Source organism: Dioszegia hungarica, assembly GCF_025882075.1.
Source record: "Dioszegia hungarica strain PDD-24b-2 chromosome Unknown MKK02contig_11, whole genome shotgun sequence".
Lineage (NCBI taxonomy): Eukaryota > Fungi > Basidiomycota > Tremellomycetes > Tremellales > Bulleribasidiaceae > Dioszegia > Dioszegia hungarica.
In genome coordinates this window covers 242,757-262,462 of record NW_026515771.1, presented here as the reverse complement: position 1 = coordinate 262,462, position 19,706 = coordinate 242,757, and the positions used below count along the sequence as shown (strand labels likewise).

The following is a 19,706-nucleotide window of genomic DNA, read 5'->3' as shown; positions in this document are numbered from 1 at the left end:
ATAGTGCCGGCGGGAAGGAGGCGCCTCGCCGCTTCCATCAATGCCGCTTGGTAGTTCCGTACCAAGAGTTCATGACTCTGTCTGGCTTGGTCAATGATCTGTTGACCTGCTGCTATAGCAGCCTCTGTCTGATCGGCGGTACCGGTAGTCGAATCCTGTGTGCCAAGCGTCCTTGGTGCTACATACTCTGGCTGACCAGCAGCTAGAATGGGGGTGATGTCGACTAGACCGGGCTCGACGATGGTACCATCCAGGATACCCCTACACCCAGTCGCAAGGGCATAGGTCTGGAAGGCTAAACGCCATGTAGTGAACTGCGATGTGCTTACTAGCTTCGGTACAGCTGATAGCAACGTCTTATCTCCAGACTTGAAGGACTCTGACATGTCTTCGAGTGTTGGAGGGGGAGGTCGATTAAGGTGGGTCTGCTGTGACTGGTGGTGTGGGTTTCAGACTTCTAATCTGTTAATTTCTCAAGAGCAGACTGGGGATGCATAGGGCTTGACTACTGCTCCTTATATAGTGCTGACTGGGGTCCTAGCTACTGGCTATCAACTTGAGTCGCTACGAGTCGCTACTCAGTCGCTACCAGTCGCTATCGGTCGCTACCGGTCGCTACCAGTCGCTATCGGTCGCTACCGATAGCTACCGGTCGCCGCGAGTAGGTACGAGTATATACCGGTCGCTACCGGTCTATACGGGTCGCGACCGAGTCGCGACCGGTCGCGACTCCTCCACTGTCCCAATGGATGGGAGTAACGCGACGCCTTGTTTGTTTACGCTCTACCGTGGACCCATTCAAGCCAACAATCCTTAGCTCGGGCTGCAAAGCCTTCAGAGGTCAATGGGGGTTGAACATGCGATACGTACCCGTGTCACTTGACTACCGTCTGCATGGACGTCGAAGGAGCCTTCACCCGCCAACCAGCTCCCGTCCGATGGCCTTTTGTCGTTGTCCGCTTCAGCGAGCAGGAAGGATTTCTTGCCGACCACCTCGAAAATGAGTTTATGTTTCGGGACGCCCCAAAGACCTTTGCCGCCAATCTCGAGGTGAGATTCGAATGGCCTGTCACCTTGCGGCTTCATGGTAATGGTGATCAAGCCCTTAGCGGAAATAAGGGCAGGAGCAGCGATAAGTGAGAGGAAGATCACGGAGGAGAGCATGGTGTGATAGATGTAATAGGGAGTCCGATGTAGCGTCTGTTCTGTGGCTGGGCTTTGAATAAGTCTGCTGTCGGATGTTGTTGATATGCAAGATCTGGCATTTTAGGGTGAGTGCTGTCCTAGCTTATATAGCGATTGGATCACAGCGCAGAACAAAGGAGTTGAGTCAACTTGGCCCGCTCGTTTCTCTCCTGTAAGGGGTATGGCCTCCCTATCCGGCATTTCAAAGGTGAGACAGGGATCAGACACGCCTGGAGTCCGCATTGCTTCGAGCCACCGTCCCTTCTGCTCCACCAATCTGGGGGTTTGAGCCCCCTTGGCTGGCGATCAGGGGTGGGGCCCTCAAACTTGCGCGAGTCTCCCTTATCACACGATCAACAAGGGAGCTGTCGCCAGAAAAGTCTCGACTTGTACTCATCTACACTTTTTTTTGACTGCCTCCTGAGCTCCCATGGCCAAGCTGCCCCTCGCTCCCTCCAGTAAACAGATAGCTGTCGTTTGAGGAAACCAGCGGGGGAGAGGAGTGCCAACTCGCAGACAGGAGTGTGATCGAACGACGAAGATGCTGGTAGGTGTCAGGGGTACACGCAGCGTCCAGTTTCCTGATGCACACTCATAAGAGTCATAAAGCAAGGGTCTGCCCCATGCTCACTGCTGGGGGCCAGAGGGGGAAGGCTATTACTTTATACGTGTGTGCTGTCTTTGATTGGTATTGGTACCTAGAAAGATGCCAGCTGAATCACTGAGCACGCACATATTGAGAGTGAGTGGCAAGATGGGTATATTTGCGATTTGAGCTAGGTATGTGGTCACTACAGACAGACAGTGTTACAGTTTAGGAATTTTAGTGATCGGGGGAGGCAGCTCAACCGCAAGTAACATCTCTGCCTTCGTTTCCGCCGAGGTCCACGGGATACACGTTGCCGGCTTGTTATTCCCCGAACACACCACCCAGACGGCATCTCTCTCTTTTTTGTCCTCAAAGTGGCAAGGGTACAAGTAAGAGGGAGCGGCTTTGATCATGAAGATGTTATTAGCCCCCATCTGCTCCGAGGCTCGCTCAAGGCGGCACTGGAATAAAGTCAGCTAAGGGTTTGAATTTTCTACCTGACAGTGCCACTCACTGAAGGGTTCCCAAAGTCTTCGACGCCGGGGTTCTCGAGATTGATATTGAATCTGGCCTCTCCCGCGTCGGACCATGCTTTGGGATCGGAAGTGGGCAAATCCTCGGCTCACGGTCTGTACAGTTTCCAGAGCTTGCCGTCGCCTCCAGCCGCCCGGTATTGTAACGTCACGTTGGCATATGAGCCATCCTTAGCTCCCGCGGGTCCTTCTGGGATCTCGAAGGACAACAGGGGTCCGTTCTTCAGCCACTGGGGTGAGATGGCTACGTCTCCAATGATGTGAGACTCAACCAAGACTGAGGCTGAGCCGAGCAGGAGTAGCGGTATGATGCAAGAGACGAAGGAAAGCATCGTAATTGGTATCGTCGGATAGACTGCTGATAGACTTGAAGCTTGAGTGCTGGTAGCAAGAAACGTGCTGGACAACGATATGTCGAGTGGGAAAATGAGGTTGCCGGTCACAGGCCTTTTACCCCCTAGCAGGATCAGGGGTGTACGCTGCGGGCAGTATCGTGAGACACACCCTCAAGGAAAAGGGGTCACTCCGAGTCAGGGCGTACAGGACGAAGGATATTTGTGTGTGCGTGGTACCTTTCATTCGAGTCAATAACAAGGGAGATGTAAGCTGATCAGTGATATACCACGTGTAGCGCACTTACGATGCACGTACGTGGTATGAGTATCTGTTAAGTTTTCAAGAGCAGACTGGGGATGCATCTGACTCGATATGACCTCCTTATATATTCCAGTCTTGAACTTCCTACAGAAGTTCCTACGAGTTCCTACGAGTCCCTACAAGTCCCTACGAGTTCCTACGAGTTCCTACAAGTTCCTACGAGTTCCTACACGAGTCCCTACGAGTTCCTACGAGTTCCTACAATCCTTATTGTAGGACTTCCTATGTAGCAACTCCTATGTAGGACTTCCTACAGTTCCTACATAGCCTCCATGGTCCATTTGCACTGCCACACTTGGTCCGCCACATTGACCTGCCATACAGCCCCTGCAGTACGGCATGGGATCTCGCCACTCAGGCGTCGCATTCTCTATACTGTAGGTGCGCCTACTCTGTCCCGTGTAGGAGTTCCTACGCGGTACCGAGCTCGGTTCCGAGTAGCCTCGCTGCCGGGATCGCTCCCGCTGAGACGTCGTATTCCTAACAGTATCGCAGGGGCAAACCCGCTCCACCGTATAGCATGAACCAAGAGGAGTTTGGTGAAGAGACAATCTCGTGGGTTCCAGCCGACTTGCGCTTCCGGGGTGTGTCATGAGGTGACTCACCTTCTCGCACCCGTGTGTATCCCACAGAACCCCCCCCATAAATCAAGAAACACGAAGATACCCTGCTCGCATCTCTCACCCTATCACCCAGGTCGGAGCCGGTAATGCCCGGGCAGCATCGTTTTATCAGCGTTATGGACTGCCCGGCTCGGACGGCGATCTTCCAGCCGGCTACTGCGATCCGGAGCAGTCGGAGGAGACCGCCCCCAAGCTTAAGGTCATGACTTTAGTGGCATCAGGATACCATAAGATCTCACATAAGTAGCATGAATCATCGATGGTGACGGCAGTGTCAGCATATACACAGTACATAGTCCCGGAAAGGACTTCTCGCAAGCCTACACGTCTTCCTATCGAGGTCGTGGCAACTATGCCCCTTCCTTCTTCTCCCGCTTGTCCCACACCTCCCTTCGCTTGCTCTTATCCGAGCTCCACCTTTCAAATACCATCGCCAACGGCAAAGTAAGCGCCTCGACACCGATCAGCGCAAACAGGATACCAAAGTGGTATCCTAGACGTGAGACACGGTTGGTGCCGTAGGCGATGATCTTGAAAGCTTCGACGTTGTGGATGAAGGGGGTCCAGCGGAGCCAGGTGTAGAATGGGGGGAGCATCTCGAGGGGGTAGAAGGAGGACGCTGAAAAGTCAGCTTGGCATAGATGGAGGGGAATGCGTCGTATAAAAAGGCAGAAGAAATGTCGGCTTACTGATGTTCACTGAAGTGCGTCAGCATCTGCCTTGTGCATGAGCGAGGTAAAAATTACTCACAAATAATCCAAAGAATCAGGAACACAGGCAAGAACGGGATGCCAACGAGGCACAGCATTGTCTCCAGCGCGAAGCCGGCAGCAATGATAGTGACATAGTTGAGCGCCCAGAGCGTGACGAAAGCAGCTATATCGTCAGCGTCTGCATCGCCTACACCTGCCATCCGATGCAGAACGAGACATACCTCGGCCGAGATAGTCAGTCAGCGGGACCTGGAACGCCCGGACTACCAAGGTCTGCCAGAGCGCCTATCAAGTCAGCATGCAGCACTCGACCTAAAAGACTGACTCGACAAGTTGAACTTACGATCCAGAAGAACGCGAAGAGCGGCCAGCATACCCGCTGCGTGACCTTGGCGCGGAAAGTCAGACGGTCTTCGATGCCCGTCTTGGCTCGGATCTGGGCGCCGGTGAAGACGACGGTGAAGGCGAAGATGACCTGCGGGATCAGCATACCATCCTCGGTCCGTATGGCGGAGGCCCATGAGGTACTTACGAAGTAGATCAAGCTAGCCTCCATTGGCGCAGCGCCCGCCCATGCCCAGTCCTGGATAGGCCGCAAATCAAAGATGTTATATCCGAACGCAACGCCGAGGGTCTGTGGTGATCGAGCAGCAGCGGCGATGGCTCCAGCGTTGTTGGCTGCGTAAGTATTGAACGCTTGAAGAGCCTCCGCGCGGGCTGTCGATAAGGGATTCGAAAGTTCCTCTTTGATCTGGGAGGTCAGCGTCTCCACTTCCCTATCGAGCATAACCGGATTGAGTTACTCACCAAGCTCTCGGTATACAGATACTGTACCTGATAAAATCTTGCCCCCATATAGTAGATCCCGATCGCGCCATTCGGATCATAGCTCCCATCCCCATTCCGTACCGCCGCCCGCCACGCCGATGTAGCGTTCGCATTGACCACCACAAACGCCCAGCACTCCTGTTGCAGAACCTCCCGCTGTACATCTGCGAGACCATTGGGATAGTTTGAGGCGGATCGTACCTCCCAGCCGAGATGCGTTACCGATGAGGGCAGAGAAGCGAGATAGTTGGCCTGCTGGGTAATTGGGGCGTTCAGGAGGGCCGACGAGTCCGTGTCGAAGGTGACGAAGCGGACGTTGAGGTTAGAGATACCAGACGTGAGCTTGTAGGTCGATCCCCAAAAGAAGGACAGGCAGGCCCAGAGCCAGAGAGTGATGCCGAGGAAGATGAAGAAGATTTTCTGCATAGTCAGCCCCAGCCCTTGCATTAAGCAAGAAGAAACGGACTTTGTAGACTGATCGCCGTTGGCTTTTGAGCTGAGGTGCGAAGAAGTGGTGCTTGTCTTCTATGCCGAGCTTCTCGGCCATCTCGCCATCTCCCCGCTCGCCATGTCCGCCCCTATCTTGCGTGAGAGCAGCAGCAGCGACACCCGCACCAGCTGGTACCAGTGCACTCGCCATCACCGCCTTGTCCACCGCACCCCCTGGTGCTTTCTCTGGAGTCCTCGCTTCCTCTTCCTCAACGTCCTCTCGGTCCCGTTCGTGCGTTTGGGAACCATTGACAGACCTCGGCCGATCTTGGGCGGTAGACGTCGAGGCATGTGATGAAGCTGCCGTGGATGTGGATGCTCGGCCCCCTTCTCCTCCACTTGGGTAGACTGACCGCTGGGCGGGGTGTGAGGCGAATGTCTGAGTAGAGTTCGACGGGACATGGCCGGGTGGGAGGGGGAATCCGAGGTCAATCTGACTGGCCGAGGCGGCGCTATCGGAGGTGTACATCTCTGCCTCCGCGATTGTTAAAGTAGCAAGTCGTACAGAGATACGGTAGATACTGATGGTCAATCGATACAAGCTCCATCGCCAGGACTCTCTCTCTTACCCTCCGCTGTGCCGCGTCTTGCCGTACTCTGTGGACCATGTCAACGATGCATGATGCATGAAGCCGACATCATCTTGAAGCTGAGCAGTTTCTGACCGAATGACGTCATGTCAACAAATTTAGGCTGAATCCAGCGATCCACCTCGCGTACGACCACCCGGTGTCTCTCCTCTTGCTGTCTTGTGGCTGACTACGTCCACCTCTCGAGACAGCGGCGCCGGAAAGGGCAGCAGAGAGGGTGCCGAGCGGCATGAGCGGCTGCGTTCCTTCAGAACTACGGCCGAAAACCAGTGCCTTACAGGAGATCGGCCTGATCTGACCTGTGTTATCGCTGACCGATCGGCGCCGTTTTGACAGACAGTGTTGACCAGTCGACTTTCCACCTCTCTCTGTACCACGCTCGACCTGTCAACCTTTAAGATTCTTCCAACAGCAGCTAGTACTTCGAAGAAGCAGAGCCTTCCTGCACGGCCTGTGCCAAGCGCGAGACGAGCTCCGCAGCAATGTTCCGGGATGCTCCCAGCCTCAAGGAGGTATTCACGAGCAAAGAGACACCAGCGGGGGAAGGCAGATATGGTCTGTTCTCGCCACATCTCAAGAAGGAGCGGAAACAGTGGTTCAAGATGGTTTTCATGGTACGTACTTTCCTACCTCCCCGGTTCCTCCTGCGGCTTCCAGCTGATTCGCCAGATCCTCGGCCTCGTCTCGGTCTTCATGTTCCTCTACCTATCCATCTACTTCGGGTCCTACTACTCCCAGGTCTATCGGGCAGACCACTTCTCGGTTGAGCTTCTTGACCTCGATTCTGCCGCGTCTCCATACGGCTCCGTCGCCCATCCTGCGGTCCTCGGACCGGCAATACAGTCGGCCGCACTCAACAGCTACTCGACCGATCCTCATCTAGGGTGGTACGTCGCCAATAACGACGTGGTGCGGACGATGCGGTTGACATCCGATGGGCAAGGGCGGGATCCGCTATCTTACGCGATGGAGCGCGTGCAGAATCAGGATGTCTGGGCGGTGGTCGTCGTCAATGCCAATGCGACTAGCGGTGTCTGGAACGCTCTGACCTCTGGGACACAATGGACGCGTGGGTTGTAGCATGTTTGGAGAATAATGTGCTGCATAAGCTGATGCAACAGCCGGCGGCGCAATGACCTTCGTCTTTCAAGAAGCACGCAATTTCTACGGCACAGAGCAATATGTCCGCCGCATAGCCCTGTCCGTCCTCACCTCGGGCGGCAGCACCGCAGCGACCAACCTCGCCAATCAAGTTCTTGCCCTCGGGAATGCCACCGCTGTCCTTGCCGCTGCGCCAAGCGGGGCCCTACCGTCGCCGTTCGCGTACAGCCAGTATGTTCTGGCTCCGTTTGACCAGCTTGCAGGTATCCCGGCGACTACCGTCGGCACTATCTACCTCATCATTGTGAGTTGGCTCGTGCAAGTGTATGAGGACACTTTCTGACGTGACAGTTCACCTTCCTCATCTCGGTGCTGTGGAATCAGCTCGCCCTGCCTACCATCAAAGACAAACTCACTATCGGTTCCGAGATCGCCGTCAAGCTCCTCGTCCCCTTCCTCGGTGCGTGTGATGTACCCTTCCTGCTCAGCGGCGCGCTGATATCCAGGCTACTTCTGGCTCTCACTACACTACTCACTCGTCTCCCTCGCCTTTCTCGTCACCTTCAACCGCGCTCTAGGCAAGGGCGGCTTCGTGGTGTACTGGATGGCCAACTGGGTCACCATGTCTGCTCTCGGATACGTCATGGAGACCCTCTTTTTGTGGCTCGGGCCATTATTCTTCCCGTTCTTCTTGCTGTTCTGGGTCATTCTGAACGTGAGTGTCTGGTGAGGACTCGGCTGGCTGGGTCAAAGCTGACCGAGCAGGTCTCGGTCGCTTTCCTCGACATCGCAGACATGGCTGCGTTCTATGGATACGGGTGAGCCATACCCCTTACTGCTTGTCCAGCTCAGAGGACGTAGCTCACATCTTCAGATACATCATGCCTATCTGGAACCTCGGTATGTCTTCTTCTCACACTGTCCTTTCAATGTCATACATGTGCTGACAAAATCAGTTGAGGCATCCAAGTTCATCATCTTCAACACCAAGAACCACCTTGTTCAGAACTTCGCAGTCAATCTAGGGTAAGTTTTTCTTCCCAGCGCACTTTGACAGGTCTTTAGCTTACTCGCAGGTGGCTGGTAGTCTGGGCAATCATACTCGTCCTCACAGTGGTGTACCAGCGGCGCAAGACGGAGCGGCAAACGATGCGGGAAGCGTGGACTCAGGCGGGAGGGAAGACATCGGATATGGATGGAAAGTGAGCATGGTGTTTGTGGCAGGTATAGGAGGTGCCTGGCTGGATCATGATGTAGCAAATAGTCACTTTTGACTCGAGACCCTCCGCCCTGTTTCTAGAGGACATAGACCGTCTCATTGAATCAGATAGGGGCCCGCGTTCGCGCGTCGAATGCCTCACTGGCACGACTACTATAGGCTACGGGGCGCAACCCAATTTGCTCTACCGGCGGGTTCCAACCCTGCTGCTGCAATCGGGTCCCGATTCCCGCTCGTCCAAGGGTTGCCACCTGATTGCTACCTGGTTTGATATATGGGGTATGTGGCCAGGCGCGTTTCAAGTGTCCCCTCGAGCGCAATCCACGTGTGATGGTGAGTGCATCATTCAGTCCGTGGTTCCGTTGCACGCGTGAGCCCCAGCTGAATTACTCAGACACGTACCAGCACAGTGCATCCTCGTAAGTGTTTCAGGGATGCCAACTGCAGGAAATTCATCCGAATTCCCTCCAACGGTGTGACCGGACGATGCCTAGTGCGTGCCTCAACGATCCGTTCAATAGGGTGTATGCGCTTGTACCTCACCAGGTCCCCACCGACACGCCTCCCGGCTGTGCCTAGTAACACTTTAACGCTTCACCGTCTCACTCCCGCCTTTCCTTTTCTGAGATCTCTCCCGGCCCTGGCTCGGACTCGTTTCGTCCCAGTGTGCGTATCCGAAGCCTCCTTAATTCTCGTCACCTCCTTGCGCTCCCATTGGCATGCACCTCCGGCTCTCCCGAGTTCCCCTCAGCTCCAGCCTTCAGGAGACAGTTTCATCCCGCGCGGGCGGCAGATCACTGTGTCTGACCTCGGGTATATAGAAGACTCGCGGTCGCTGAGACTCCCACTCTCCTTGACAGATACCCGAGACATCTGCACGTTGAACAAGCAAGCAAGAAGCTCTCCATATTGCCGTTCCAGAACAATGCTGCACCTCGCTGTACTCCTCTCCGCCCTTGCTTGCCTCGTTCCTGATCTGGCCTACGGCGGACACACCGTATCGGTCCGGAGCAAGTCTGGCAGTGCGGTCAATTTCATAGGCAGGGACGGCCCTGGAAGCCGTCAATGGTCCGGTACTCAGACAGGTCCGTACGAGTCAGCCGAAGGAGATCCGTGGCGCCGCCCGTCGGGCCCCGGGGGCGACGCCAGTGCGCCCTTCGAAGCCAAGTTTGCGGTCGAGATTGACCAGGCCGTTGGCACTGTCGATGTGAGCATACCTTGATCTCTGATCGTCCACCAGCTGAGAAAGACTAGTGCCATCTCAACGGTACAACCATCGGTCTTGGCGAGGATGTGGTTTTCGAATTCAAGCAAGGCACCAACTACCTGTCAGACTGCTATGAGGAGGGGGACTTGGTCTGGGTGGTTTGTCACGACAAGAACAACAGGCCTGCCGATTGTATCAAGCCCGGGTGGTAGAATACTGTAGAAAACCGTAGTCTCTGCAGTATGTGCATGTATACCAGGTATGCAAGACTGCGTGCGCGCATCACCGCTCTCCTGCGGGTCGTCTCAAGTGCCCGGTCGGATCTTGAAATTGACTGGTTGGTATGAGAAATGTGAGTATGGTGTGAAGTTCAAGCGTCTCCAGCCCAATACTTGCGTCTCCACCCTCCGCCTCTCATCCATACTTTCCATAACGTCGGAATTGCTGCATAGCAGCTCGCTGGCATCAGCAGCGTCGACACGGGATCGCCCCACTCCACGCTTCCTACGGTCCTCCCTTACTCCCCCCGCGCATCCCAAAGTCCCACTTCTCCATCCTCCCCTCCCGCTACGACCCTCTCGCCATCCCAGTCCAACGCTAATAGTCTCTCGCCCAACACCTTTCCATTCTTCGTCACCTCCCTCTTCTTCCCTCCCGCTCCAGCTGCCGGCGTTGCCGCCTTCGATACCGAAAAGATGGCATGTTTGGGTGATCGGACATCCCAGATTTGGATATGGCCCGAGTAGGTGGCGGCGGCGAGGGTGAACTGGGAGGTTGGATGACAGGTCAAGGAAGGGACAGGAGAGGCGGTCGGGATAGTCAAGGAGATGAGCGATGTGGCTACTCGTAAGCTTCATCCGGGTATGTATTGGTATGAGAGCGAGTCTTACCCTCTCTTGTATCCCAAAGACAGATCGTCCTGTCCATCGCACCCGTCGCCAGCGTACCCGTTGAAGCCCACTGATCCATGCACAGTATTGATTTGTCCATCGGTCCTTGCTGTCCTAGTCAGCCTAGCACTTTCTTAGCCAGCTGAGCCGAATGCCCGGACTCACCCTGACAACTCCCTCCTGGCCCATCTCCAAGTCCCAACCCCTGACGCTCCCGTCCCAACCCGCACTCCACACCTTCTCCTTATCTCTCTTATCCCATACCAGCGCACCCACTCGGCCGTTATGCCCCCTGAAGACCGTATCCGGTCCCCTCCTCCATCCTCCCTCTCCCACATCCCCATCATTCAGACCCTCCACTATGCTCACGCCACTCGGATTCGCCTTCCGCCGTTTCTTCTGGCCCGGGAGGAACGTAGATGGGTTAGCCTCCAATTGATGCTCGGTAGGTTCGAATTCGGGGAGGACGTAAAGGTTGACGGCGCCGTCCCATGCTCCTGAGACGACGTCTTTGCCTTCACGGCCCGAGATGACGGATGAGATGGGTCCGGTATGACCGTGTAGGGAGTATACCTCGCGTGCGGAAGTGGACGGGGCTGAGGGGTCGAGAGATGGGATCTCGAAGATGTGGACGAGGCGGTCGACGCCACCCGCGGCGACGCGAACGTTGGATAACACTGATGAGGGCGAGAGGTAGGTGCAGCACGTGGCTCCGAGAAGAGAAGGGAGGTTGAGAGTGAGCGGCTGAGCGGGCGAGGTGAACGAGGCGAGGGGGATGAGCTGCAAATGGGAGAGGTAAGACGACAACAGAATGTAGCTATTCAATCAGCTTTCCTCTCCTCTTGTCTAGACCTCATGGACCACTCACCCGGGTCGTGCCAGACTCAAGCCGCTGACCCAGTCCTCCACTTCCCGCCTCGCCACCTCCTGCGGGACCCGCAATGTCCGCCTATATTCCACATCCACCACCCGTTCCTCATCCCCCTGTCTGTACTTCTTTACCCACGCCTCTAGACTGCCCCGCAGGACTTCTCCATCGATGACAAATTCGAATGGGACCGGCTTTGCCTCCACTTCCGCATCCGTGCGCAAGACCTTGTTGATCAGCTCAGAGAGCTGGAAGCGGCGCCATGAGGCCGGGAGGAGGTAGGTCGAGGAAGGGATGGAGTCGGGAGAGTGGTGCGTGAAGAGATTGATAGGAAGGGTTCGGGAGGGACCCGCAGCTGGCGCAGCAGCGGCTGAGGCGGACATCGGATCGTCTGCGGACATTGTGGTTGTGCTGTATAGCTATAGTGAGTAGTTAGATGGGGTGTAAATACTACCCGTAGACCTCTGAGCAAGTACTTCTTGGTTGAAATTTCCAGCCAGGCACGGTTGCCGTAAGAGTGACCGTGGGAAAGCCGCCTTCGCCCGCCCGACCTCCACCTCCAACTTCAAACTGTCCTTAACGCATAGACACTATACAAGCCATGCAGCAGCACCCTCACATACTCCCCTTACCGCCTCTGGACGGTGAAACCGTACCTCTGCCACGCTCGGCCGAAAGAACAGCCAATCTCGTCAAATTTCAAGCTGAATTAGAGGTCAATCCCCTCCTTCCCCTACCCATATCACTCGCTGATACGGTAGTAGTTCCTCCAATGTCTCGCAAATCCGCTGTATCTCAGAGAATTATCAATACAAGGGTACTATGACCAGCCGGAGTTCCTCAATTACTTGAAATACCTAGAGTATTGGCGGAAACCAGAGTATGTCAAGTACATCGTGTGAGTCTCTTCCGCCTTGCGTCCACGAGGCAATGTTGGCTCTCCTATCTCCCTTCCAGACTCCGCCATACAGCTGGAGTCCGCGTGTTGTCTGGCTACTCGTTGCCCAAGTGAGTTCAGCTGACACTAGCAGATACCCCACTTGCCTAGTATACCTGACCCTGCTTCAACAGGCATCATTCCGGGAAAGGCTATCAGACCCGGTCTTCGTTGCGGAGCTCATGCGTATCGGTGTCAGGCATCATGAGACATGGTGAGCAGCCCCTGGATCCGATTTTGGGGAAAGACCAAGTGCTGACCGATAGGCGAGTCGCGCAACCACCGTCTGGTAGCGAGGAAGTCAAGCCAGAACCTCAATTGCTAAATGGTGGACCATTACTCAAGTCTGAAGGGGCGAGGTAATACCTGGATATAGATCATAGATCTCAGTTGTACCATTTTAGATGTATCGCCTTCTCCCTTTCTCTCGCACGGTCCCGAACCCACCCCGTCGCCCGGAAAGCCCGCTTCGGCGTCTAGGCATCCCGCATATCTTCCATTCCCCACCTCGCTACGGCCCCCTGTCCTCCCCAGCTATCAACCACCAAAAGGTTTCCGATTGGCTTGTCCTTCTTGGATATCGCGCGGAGAACGTCTTGAGCGAGACAGCCGCCAAGTATGGCCAAAGTTGGGGGAAAGAAAGCAGTAGCGTGGTTCCCCAGGTGTCTGAGGATCAGCTTGATATCCCCCGCAGAACGAAGTGATGGGATCTGCGGCTTACTCAATCATGCTCCCCTCGACCTGCGGCAGAGCCTTCAAATGAATTCCCAGAGCCGAGCGCAGCTCTTCGGCAATCTCGCCTAGCTCCGCGACTTGCCCCTCTTTCCCGCTGGGCAGATCACCGTGTCTCCGCTCAAACTCCCACAGCGCTATCTATCAGCTCTGTTCTCATGATCCGGAGAGCAATGACTTAGTGACTTACACAGCAGACCGACCATAGCTCCCGGTGCACGCTCCTTGGTCATCGTCCGACTCATACCCCTGAATGGACTCCCACCCTTTCCTGCTTGGCCGAACGGCGCCGCCCAACCGCTTCGGTCGAGTACGGCCTCGAAGGGGACGTATGAAAGCGACTTTTTGAGAAGGGTAGAGGCGGGCTTGCCCATGTTGCTGGGCGGTCTGATGTTCAGCACCTCCTCTCAGCACGAACAAGAGGAGAGAAAGGGATGGTGTATATGAGTGGGACAAGGGGAGTGACGTACGTGACGACAAAGTCGTGCTGGCCAAGATCGGCGAAGACGTATCCGTAGTACCCATATGAGCCAGCGGCGTATAAGCCGACTTTGGCATCTCGAGTAGCAGCATTGATGCTTTCCTGCCCAAGTAAGCCTAGGCCCCGACTGATCACTCGTCGCCACAAGACAGGAAGGAAACGTACAATCTCAGAGCGAGTCATATCGCACGCAACTACCACGTCCACCTTTTCCCTCTTCAGGAACTCCAGCATGTCCGCCTTGGCGGCTCCATTCTGAAGGGAAGAACCATTGTCTCCCGATGAAGGTTGGACGAAAGGCGAGAGGGTTGGGAAGGAGGATAAGGAGACGAGGGGGTTCAATGAGGCGATTTGAGGCAAGGCAGCTTCAGTGCGCTAAACCGTCAGCTGATGTACCTACCACATCAAGTGAAGTCGCGGTTTCGAATCTCACCAGCTTTCCAACAGCACCTTCTTCTTCCCTGAATAGGAAACCCCCAGAGAGGTCCTCCTCCGTCACCTTCCCATCATCCATAATGATCATTCGCCCAATCCCGGCGAGGACGAGGTTTTTGATGGTCTCATGCGCGAGAGACCGCAGACTCAGGAGGAGGATAGTCGATGACCGCATCCTATTTCGTTAGATGTGATGCGGGAAACTTCAGCGCGAGTAGCTGGACTCACCGGTTCTGCGCCTCAAGACCCCAGAGCCGGATCTGGCGGTCGTACAAAGAGGCCTCATCTGCCAGGTCAGCTATCCCGTCTTTGTCATCCCGTCTTTGTCATCGTCTTGATCGCTTCAGCGGATGCGTACCTTCTGTTATCTGCCCGTTGAGCTTCTCCTGGATGTCAGACATGGTGAGTATAGGTAGGTCAGACAAGGTAGGAAAGCAGTACTCAAGGGACCTTCGAGGAAAGTTCCTTCTCGGCGCGTCGGTTAAACCCGCGCGTGCCTGCTCAGAGTTCAGCCGCGAATTGTGCGATCTAAAATTTGCAGTCCACCTTCTTATAGTTGTACATATCTTCGAGCGCTGTCAGAGCATTTTATAGACTGGGACCGTTCCTCAAACCCGCTCCGAGCCATGTCGAAACGTTTCGATCCAGCAGAACATCTCTCCAAGCAGGGATGGAAGGGAAAAGGGACCGGTCAGTCTTCCTCTCCGAGTCTTGCTTTCACTGAACGTACTGACGGGTCCAGCCCTCAAGACGGGCCACCTCACCCGCCCCCTTGCCGTCGTACAGAAGAAGACGCTCTCCGGCGTGGGCAAAGACCGAGACGAAGCCGTACCGTTTTGGGACCAGTACGCTTACCTCCTTGATGGCATCTCGTCAGCCACTTCGCACAATTGAGTAGCACTGATCCTCTTAGGATCTTTGCCGCAACAGCCGCCTCCCTCTCTCTCCCTTCTACCCCACTCTCCACCTCTCCTGCTCCCTCGTCGCCAAACTGTACCGCCATCACACCCAAACTCGCCGATCCCCGAACCAACAAATCCGGATCATGGCAGACGTCCGGTACCTCCTCCTCTGCCCCTCGCGGCCAAGGAGGTCTGAGCGTCGGCGTGCGCGTTAGCAGGGATATGGCCCGGCGGGGGCTGTACAGCAAATTCTTCAGAGGCGCTGTCGTACAGGAGGAAGAGCTGGAGGAGAGTGCGGCGAAGGTGGAAGTGGATGGTCAGGAGCAGGCGGAAGCGGGGCCGAGTCGATTACCCTCCACACCGATAGAGAACAGTGTGCAGGGGGACGGAAAAGACGAGGGAGATGGGGACGTCAGGGAAACCAAAGAGGAGCGAAGGGCTAGGCGAGCGGAGAAAGCGAAACGGAAGGAGGAAAAGGCGGAGAGGAGAGCTGCACGGGCTGCAGCTGGACCGAATGATGAGGAAGACTCGGCAGAGCAGTGCGAAGCTCTCGCTACGGCGAACACGACGGAGGAGGTGGCGTTGGTGCCGACGACTGCGGTGCCAGATACACAAAGGGGTATGAGCGAGGCGGAGGAGGCGCGAGAGGCGAAGAAGCGGAAGTGGAAGGAAAAGAGGAAGGAGCCGGGGTACGTTCCGAAGCTGCCGAAAAGGCAGAGACAGTCGAGCAAGAAGGCCGACGGCAGGGAGCGGTGAGGACGTGGACGGGGTTAGACGGTGTTCTGGCGGGTCGCCGTGCATATATTTATAGATGCCACCGCTGTCTTGCGGGGCTGCTGACGCCGAACGCCCTTCTTCGCTCATACTATCATAGGCTGACCTCCTTTACCTCCGTATCGCTGACGTCCTCAGGCCACTAATGCGTCCGTATTGTCGTTAACGAGACGTTTCAGGGGTACAACCGAGGAGTTTCGCAGTCGAACAAAGAGACGCACGTGCACTCAGACATACTCACTTGTCACTGAATGGATCAATGAGAGACGGGCCCATAAGGGATGATCAGGGATTGGACTGAGCAGGGACCATACAATCAAGGATCATCGCAGACCGGCTGCCCTACGAGATGTACGCAGGCAGACTAGGGACCGCTGGCGCCGATACCTGGTTTGACATGTAGTCTCGTTGTGGGGAAAGCGCTTGCTCAGAGCCAAAGGAGCCACACACAGTGAGAAATGTGGAGGTCCCTGCGTAGCACACAGGCGAGGCTGACTAGAGCCAAGGATGGCTTAGCTGGTGGGGAGATCGTCAAGCAACGTACATAGCACGAGCCACGTACATGTTCATGTAAATCTTGCTCTGTTCACCCGCAGCTTGACCATTCGACACTGAGTACTACTCCCATCGACATCTATACGGTTCGGCACACTACCCGTATCCATCTTGTTCCCCCTCTCCAGTGCGCCAGTCCTCCCTGGTTCACCTCGATATCCTGTCTTTCGCTTGCCATCGATCCGGGTTCCTCCCTTTTTCTCCACAGCGAGACGGGCGGCAAATTGGAATGGGGCGGTTCAAGTTGACCTTACCAACGATACTCCAGCTACCCAAGGCAGCCGCCCGATCCGCTATGTGAAACAAAGGGAAGTCCTGATTCTATTGATACATCTCAAAATCATCTTGCGTGTCTATGACTAGGCTCACTACCAGGTGCCCGGCTGGCAATCAGACTGCTCCTCAAATGCGTCTCCGCACACCATCGCAACGCCATTGTGGGCGTCGCAGGGCAGCATGTATGACTTGGACTCTGCCTTGAACTCAAAGGTCTGGTCCTTGACTGTGGCTCCCGGCTGCTTGACGAGATGGCACTGCAATGTATCAGCAATTATCACCAGCAAGCATAAAAACGAGGTTAGCACAACGTGCAGAGCTCACCCTGGGGTTGCTCTTTGGTCCCTCGAGCTCCGTCGAGACTCTGAAGGTCGCGTTGCTAGCAGGGGCCGCGTCAACCTTGCGCACTTCAGTGTCTGTCCACTCGATCAAGGTAAACTGTTTCTCCGGGTCATCTCCCTCATTGACCGCATACTTCATCTCTATCGCCTGCATGATGCCAGCTGCCTTGAATACCGCGAACTTGTGCCCTTGTTCGATCGCGTACATGGGGCCTTTACCGCCCGGAATGATCGAGGTGACAGTCACGATAGGCCGGGTATCGACAGCCACGCTCGCCACCTGCAGCCCCAAAGGAGCAAGCAAAGCAAGGAGCGCGAAGGTAGATTTGGAGGCGAGCATGATCTAGGGATCTTGAGTGGGAGTTGTATCAAATTTCCGGTTCACGGTTGGCGTATCGTGGGCTTGGACGAGCGATCCCGCCGGCTCCTTATAGCTCATAAAAACCGGGGGCTGTTTGGCCTGTTCTCCGTGGCGAGGCACCGAGAAGGGACCAACAGATAAAGGATGAGGCTGTGAAACTTGTTGAACAGTGTGCAGCCCCTGAAACAGCCCTTCTGGATGATCGGAAGTCGGGGAGGTAAAAGCATCCGGTCATTCCTGGGCCCCTTTCTTCCCCTCGGCTACCCCTGCCCAAGGCCTGGTTAAGAAAAAAAGAACCGGCGCCCTCCTTATAGCTCATAAAGACTCAACACGCGCAACGGGTCACCGGTCGCCCTCTTGCATTCTGAACCGGACCAAACGCGGGGAAGAGGTCCCAAGGGGTAGTGAGCATGAGAGGGGCTGAAATGGACATAGGAATGGGGAGCTGCTAAGGGTAACTTTCTGGCTCTCCCCGAAACAGCTCGGAAACAACATCAGTGACGTGAACGGGTGGAGTCTGAGTTACACCGAGCATCAAAGGAGTAAGTATAGACGACAGTGTGACGACGAGCGCAATAGAAAATCTCGTATAGTGTGCGATAGCCTGGATGTAGACCACAAGATCGAATGTCCATACCAGGTTAGAGGATTGTAAGGTCCATCGGTATGTATGTGTCTCGCAGAGCGGGTCCAACACGCATCATTTCCGGAGGATGATTCGAGATTTGGTCTGACTGATCCGTAGAGTCGAGCCGCCCCAACGCATTAACAATCTATACATTGGAGCCCATGGGCGACAGGACGGGAGTGGCTGGCGAGTCGCCTGAATCATCAGCGCAGCGCCAATCCATGGAGTCCCCCTTCATCGCCACTCTTCTCAGCGCAGCACACTACAGACCGGTCTGACTTACGGACATCCGTCGAGTCTTGCCCTGGGTTGACGCGCCAATAGTGGAAGTGCTTGAGCATGATATAGAAAGCAGCGGCGAGTAGGGAGCCAAGAGTTGGACCCAGCCCTGAACGGAATCAGCGTTTGTTCTCCCCTTCTGTAGATGATGAACGTACAGTAGATCCAGTGATAGTCATCAAAGCCAGAGATGACCGCCGGACCGAAGGCTCTCGCAGTGCTGCGTGGTCAGCTTATGTCCTCGCTCATGTACTGTTGCCTGGGGTGACCAAGGGACTGAGATGGGGCTCACTTGACTGCTCCCCCAGTGGACTGGATCGAGAATAGCATGACTGCCCAAAGAGTAAGCCCAAACCCTAGAGGCGCCTGAGGAGTGCACAGGTGTTTCTCTGCGCGACTCAGCTTGTGCGCCACAACCGCCTAAATTGAGCCAGTCTGGGGAGGTAGGAGTTCGCGAGGTCAGGCAACTTACCAGCAGCTAGCATCAACACGCTCATCGTTAAAGCAGCCGTAGCAAACATCTCGATGAACAGCCCCTGGGTCCGGCTCATGCCCGGTGCCAGAGTGACGGATACCGCCAGAGGTCCTGGCGTCAGGCCATCCAGGATGGATGCCGCGACAATGCCACCTAGGAGTTGAGCGAGGGAGACCACTACATACGTCAGCTAAATGCCCGAATACCCAGCACTTCCCACGAGCAATGATTGTGATAGACGGGGAGACTTACGAACGAAGCGAACGGGCTTGATGACGCCGCACAGGACGAGCGCGAGCCCTACAGAAGGGATGAAGATGGAACCGGTAAATCGGTAAAAGATGGAGGCCATGGCGAAGAGGGATAGTCCGAACGCGGCCGAGATGTAGAAGTACCCCTTGAGGGTCAGCCGGCGACATTACCGCCGGGATGCTCAGGTTCAAACTCACCAGTAGCTTGGTCACTGCGTCGGTGGAGCTGGGGGTGGCGCCAGTGGTCTCGAGCAAATTTGTCGCTACGCTTTGTGATGCCTGGATATGAGCAAGCGAATCGCAAGGAAACAGCTCCGTACTGGACTCACACCAAGAGCGAACAGCAGGAAAAGGACCTGAGAATCAGCTCGGTCCTTTCTTGTGAATAGCTGCAGCAGATGACGACTTACAGTCCCCACAAACTCTCCCTGGTTCCATCAGTTTCACTTACTGGCAACACGAGACGAGTGGAACAGATGAGTTGACTTACTGCCATCGCGATCAGATCATTGTAGACGTTCCCAAACAGCCCCTCCCGCTCCTTCTGATCAAAGTTGGTCCATTTCTTCCCCATTCTGATGGCCTGGGTCGCGTGTCACTTGTATAGGCGCCTGCTGACGTTTTGAAAGAGCTGGAGACAAAGAGGTGCCGAGAGTCCACAGCTATGGTCGGTGAGTAGACTCGTTGTTCGTGTATGTTCAGCATGAGGATCAACATCAGTCAAACGGCCATCAATCCCGCTCGGACGATCCCCAACATCCTCCTTTCCCGAACTTTAGGTCCCTCG

General features: G+C 55.4%; 11 protein-coding genes across 11 annotated transcripts; 4 read left to right on the top strand and 7 right to left on the bottom strand.

Annotated features, from left to right (window-relative positions):
* Positions 1 to 834: 834 nt before the first annotated feature.
* MKK02DRAFT_27828 (uncharacterized protein) lies at positions 835 to 1,164 on the bottom strand (the record flags this gene model as incomplete). Its single annotated transcript, XM_053087409.1, has 1 exon — positions 835 to 1,164. One exon carries the CDS (start codon positions 1,162 to 1,164, stop codon positions 835 to 837), a length of 330 nt encoding a protein of 109 aa, XP_052944434.1.
* Positions 1,165 to 1,992: 828 nt separating this feature from the next.
* Positions 1,993 to 2,639, bottom strand: MKK02DRAFT_27827 (uncharacterized protein; the record flags this gene model as incomplete). The annotated part of the gene is made up of 3 exons (XM_053087408.1): positions 1,993 to 2,235; positions 2,289 to 2,340; positions 2,401 to 2,639. 3 exons carry the CDS (start codon positions 2,637 to 2,639, stop codon positions 1,993 to 1,995), a joined length of 534 nt encoding a protein of 177 aa, XP_052944433.1.
* A 1,298-nt stretch (positions 2,640 to 3,937) lies between these two features.
* Positions 3,938 to 6,086, bottom strand: MKK02DRAFT_37535 (uncharacterized protein; the record flags this gene model as incomplete). The annotated part of the gene is made up of 8 exons (XM_053089691.1): positions 3,938 to 4,206; positions 4,277 to 4,285; positions 4,338 to 4,463; positions 4,522 to 4,585; positions 4,644 to 4,775; positions 4,833 to 5,051; positions 5,108 to 5,548; positions 5,595 to 6,086. The coding sequence occupies 8 exons, from the start codon at positions 6,084 to 6,086 to the stop codon at positions 3,938 to 3,940; spliced, it is 1,752 nt and encodes a 583-aa protein (XP_052944432.1).
* Positions 6,087 to 6,689: 603 nt separating this feature from the next.
* On the top strand, positions 6,690 to 8,514 carry MKK02DRAFT_37534 (uncharacterized protein; the record flags this gene model as incomplete). Its single annotated transcript, XM_053089690.1, has 9 exons — positions 6,690 to 6,821; positions 6,877 to 7,276; positions 7,329 to 7,612; positions 7,660 to 7,768; positions 7,815 to 8,023; positions 8,074 to 8,126; positions 8,183 to 8,208; positions 8,265 to 8,334; positions 8,385 to 8,514. 9 exons carry the CDS (start codon positions 6,690 to 6,692, stop codon positions 8,512 to 8,514), a joined length of 1,413 nt encoding a protein of 470 aa, XP_052944431.1.
* A 938-nt stretch (positions 8,515 to 9,452) lies between these two features.
* MKK02DRAFT_37533 (uncharacterized protein) lies at positions 9,453 to 9,946 on the top strand (the record flags this gene model as incomplete). The annotated part of the gene is made up of 2 exons (XM_053089689.1): positions 9,453 to 9,734; positions 9,782 to 9,946. The coding sequence occupies 2 exons, from the start codon at positions 9,453 to 9,455 to the stop codon at positions 9,944 to 9,946; spliced, it is 447 nt and encodes a 148-aa protein (XP_052944430.1).
* A 305-nt stretch (positions 9,947 to 10,251) lies between these two features.
* Positions 10,252 to 11,875, bottom strand: MKK02DRAFT_16497 (putative chromosome organization and biogenesis-related protein; the record flags this gene model as incomplete). The annotated part of the gene is made up of 4 exons (XM_053085645.1): positions 10,252 to 10,574; positions 10,625 to 10,733; positions 10,790 to 11,441; positions 11,493 to 11,875. The coding sequence occupies 4 exons, from the start codon at positions 11,873 to 11,875 to the stop codon at positions 10,252 to 10,254; spliced, it is 1,467 nt and encodes a 488-aa protein (XP_052944429.1).
* A 218-nt stretch (positions 11,876 to 12,093) lies between these two features.
* MKK02DRAFT_16481 (SOH1-domain-containing protein) lies at positions 12,094 to 12,647 on the top strand (the record flags this gene model as incomplete). Its single annotated transcript, XM_053085637.1, has 3 exons — positions 12,094 to 12,207; positions 12,257 to 12,390; positions 12,524 to 12,647. 3 exons carry the CDS (start codon positions 12,094 to 12,096, stop codon positions 12,645 to 12,647), a joined length of 372 nt encoding a protein of 123 aa, XP_052944428.1.
* A 258-nt stretch (positions 12,648 to 12,905) lies between these two features.
* On the bottom strand, positions 12,906 to 14,252 carry MKK02DRAFT_34251 (uncharacterized protein; the record flags this gene model as incomplete). The annotated part of the gene is made up of 6 exons (XM_053088882.1): positions 12,906 to 13,095; positions 13,151 to 13,298; positions 13,352 to 13,548; positions 13,632 to 13,744; positions 13,808 to 14,017; positions 14,076 to 14,252. The coding sequence occupies 6 exons, from the start codon at positions 14,250 to 14,252 to the stop codon at positions 12,906 to 12,908; spliced, it is 1,035 nt and encodes a 344-aa protein (XP_052944427.1).
* Positions 14,253 to 14,703: 451 nt separating this feature from the next.
* MKK02DRAFT_37529 (uncharacterized protein) lies at positions 14,704 to 15,735 on the top strand (the record flags this gene model as incomplete). The annotated part of the gene is made up of 3 exons (XM_053089688.1): positions 14,704 to 14,767; positions 14,820 to 14,922; positions 14,991 to 15,735. The coding sequence occupies 3 exons, from the start codon at positions 14,704 to 14,706 to the stop codon at positions 15,733 to 15,735; spliced, it is 912 nt and encodes a 303-aa protein (XP_052944426.1).
* A 941-nt stretch (positions 15,736 to 16,676) lies between these two features.
* Positions 16,677 to 17,265, bottom strand: MKK02DRAFT_27822 (uncharacterized protein; the record flags this gene model as incomplete). Its single annotated transcript, XM_053087407.1, has 2 exons — positions 16,677 to 16,841; positions 16,909 to 17,265. 2 exons carry the CDS (start codon positions 17,263 to 17,265, stop codon positions 16,677 to 16,679), a joined length of 522 nt encoding a protein of 173 aa, XP_052944425.1.
* Positions 17,266 to 18,059: 794 nt separating this feature from the next.
* MKK02DRAFT_37527 (aquaporin-like protein) lies at positions 18,060 to 19,493 on the bottom strand (the record flags this gene model as incomplete). Its single annotated transcript, XM_053089687.1, has 10 exons — positions 18,060 to 18,109; positions 18,198 to 18,302; positions 18,352 to 18,413; positions 18,486 to 18,582; positions 18,666 to 18,845; positions 18,921 to 19,065; positions 19,118 to 19,198; positions 19,249 to 19,275; positions 19,330 to 19,347; positions 19,410 to 19,493. 10 exons carry the CDS (start codon positions 19,491 to 19,493, stop codon positions 18,060 to 18,062), a joined length of 849 nt encoding a protein of 282 aa, XP_052944424.1.
* Positions 19,494 to 19,706: the final 213 nt, after the last annotated feature.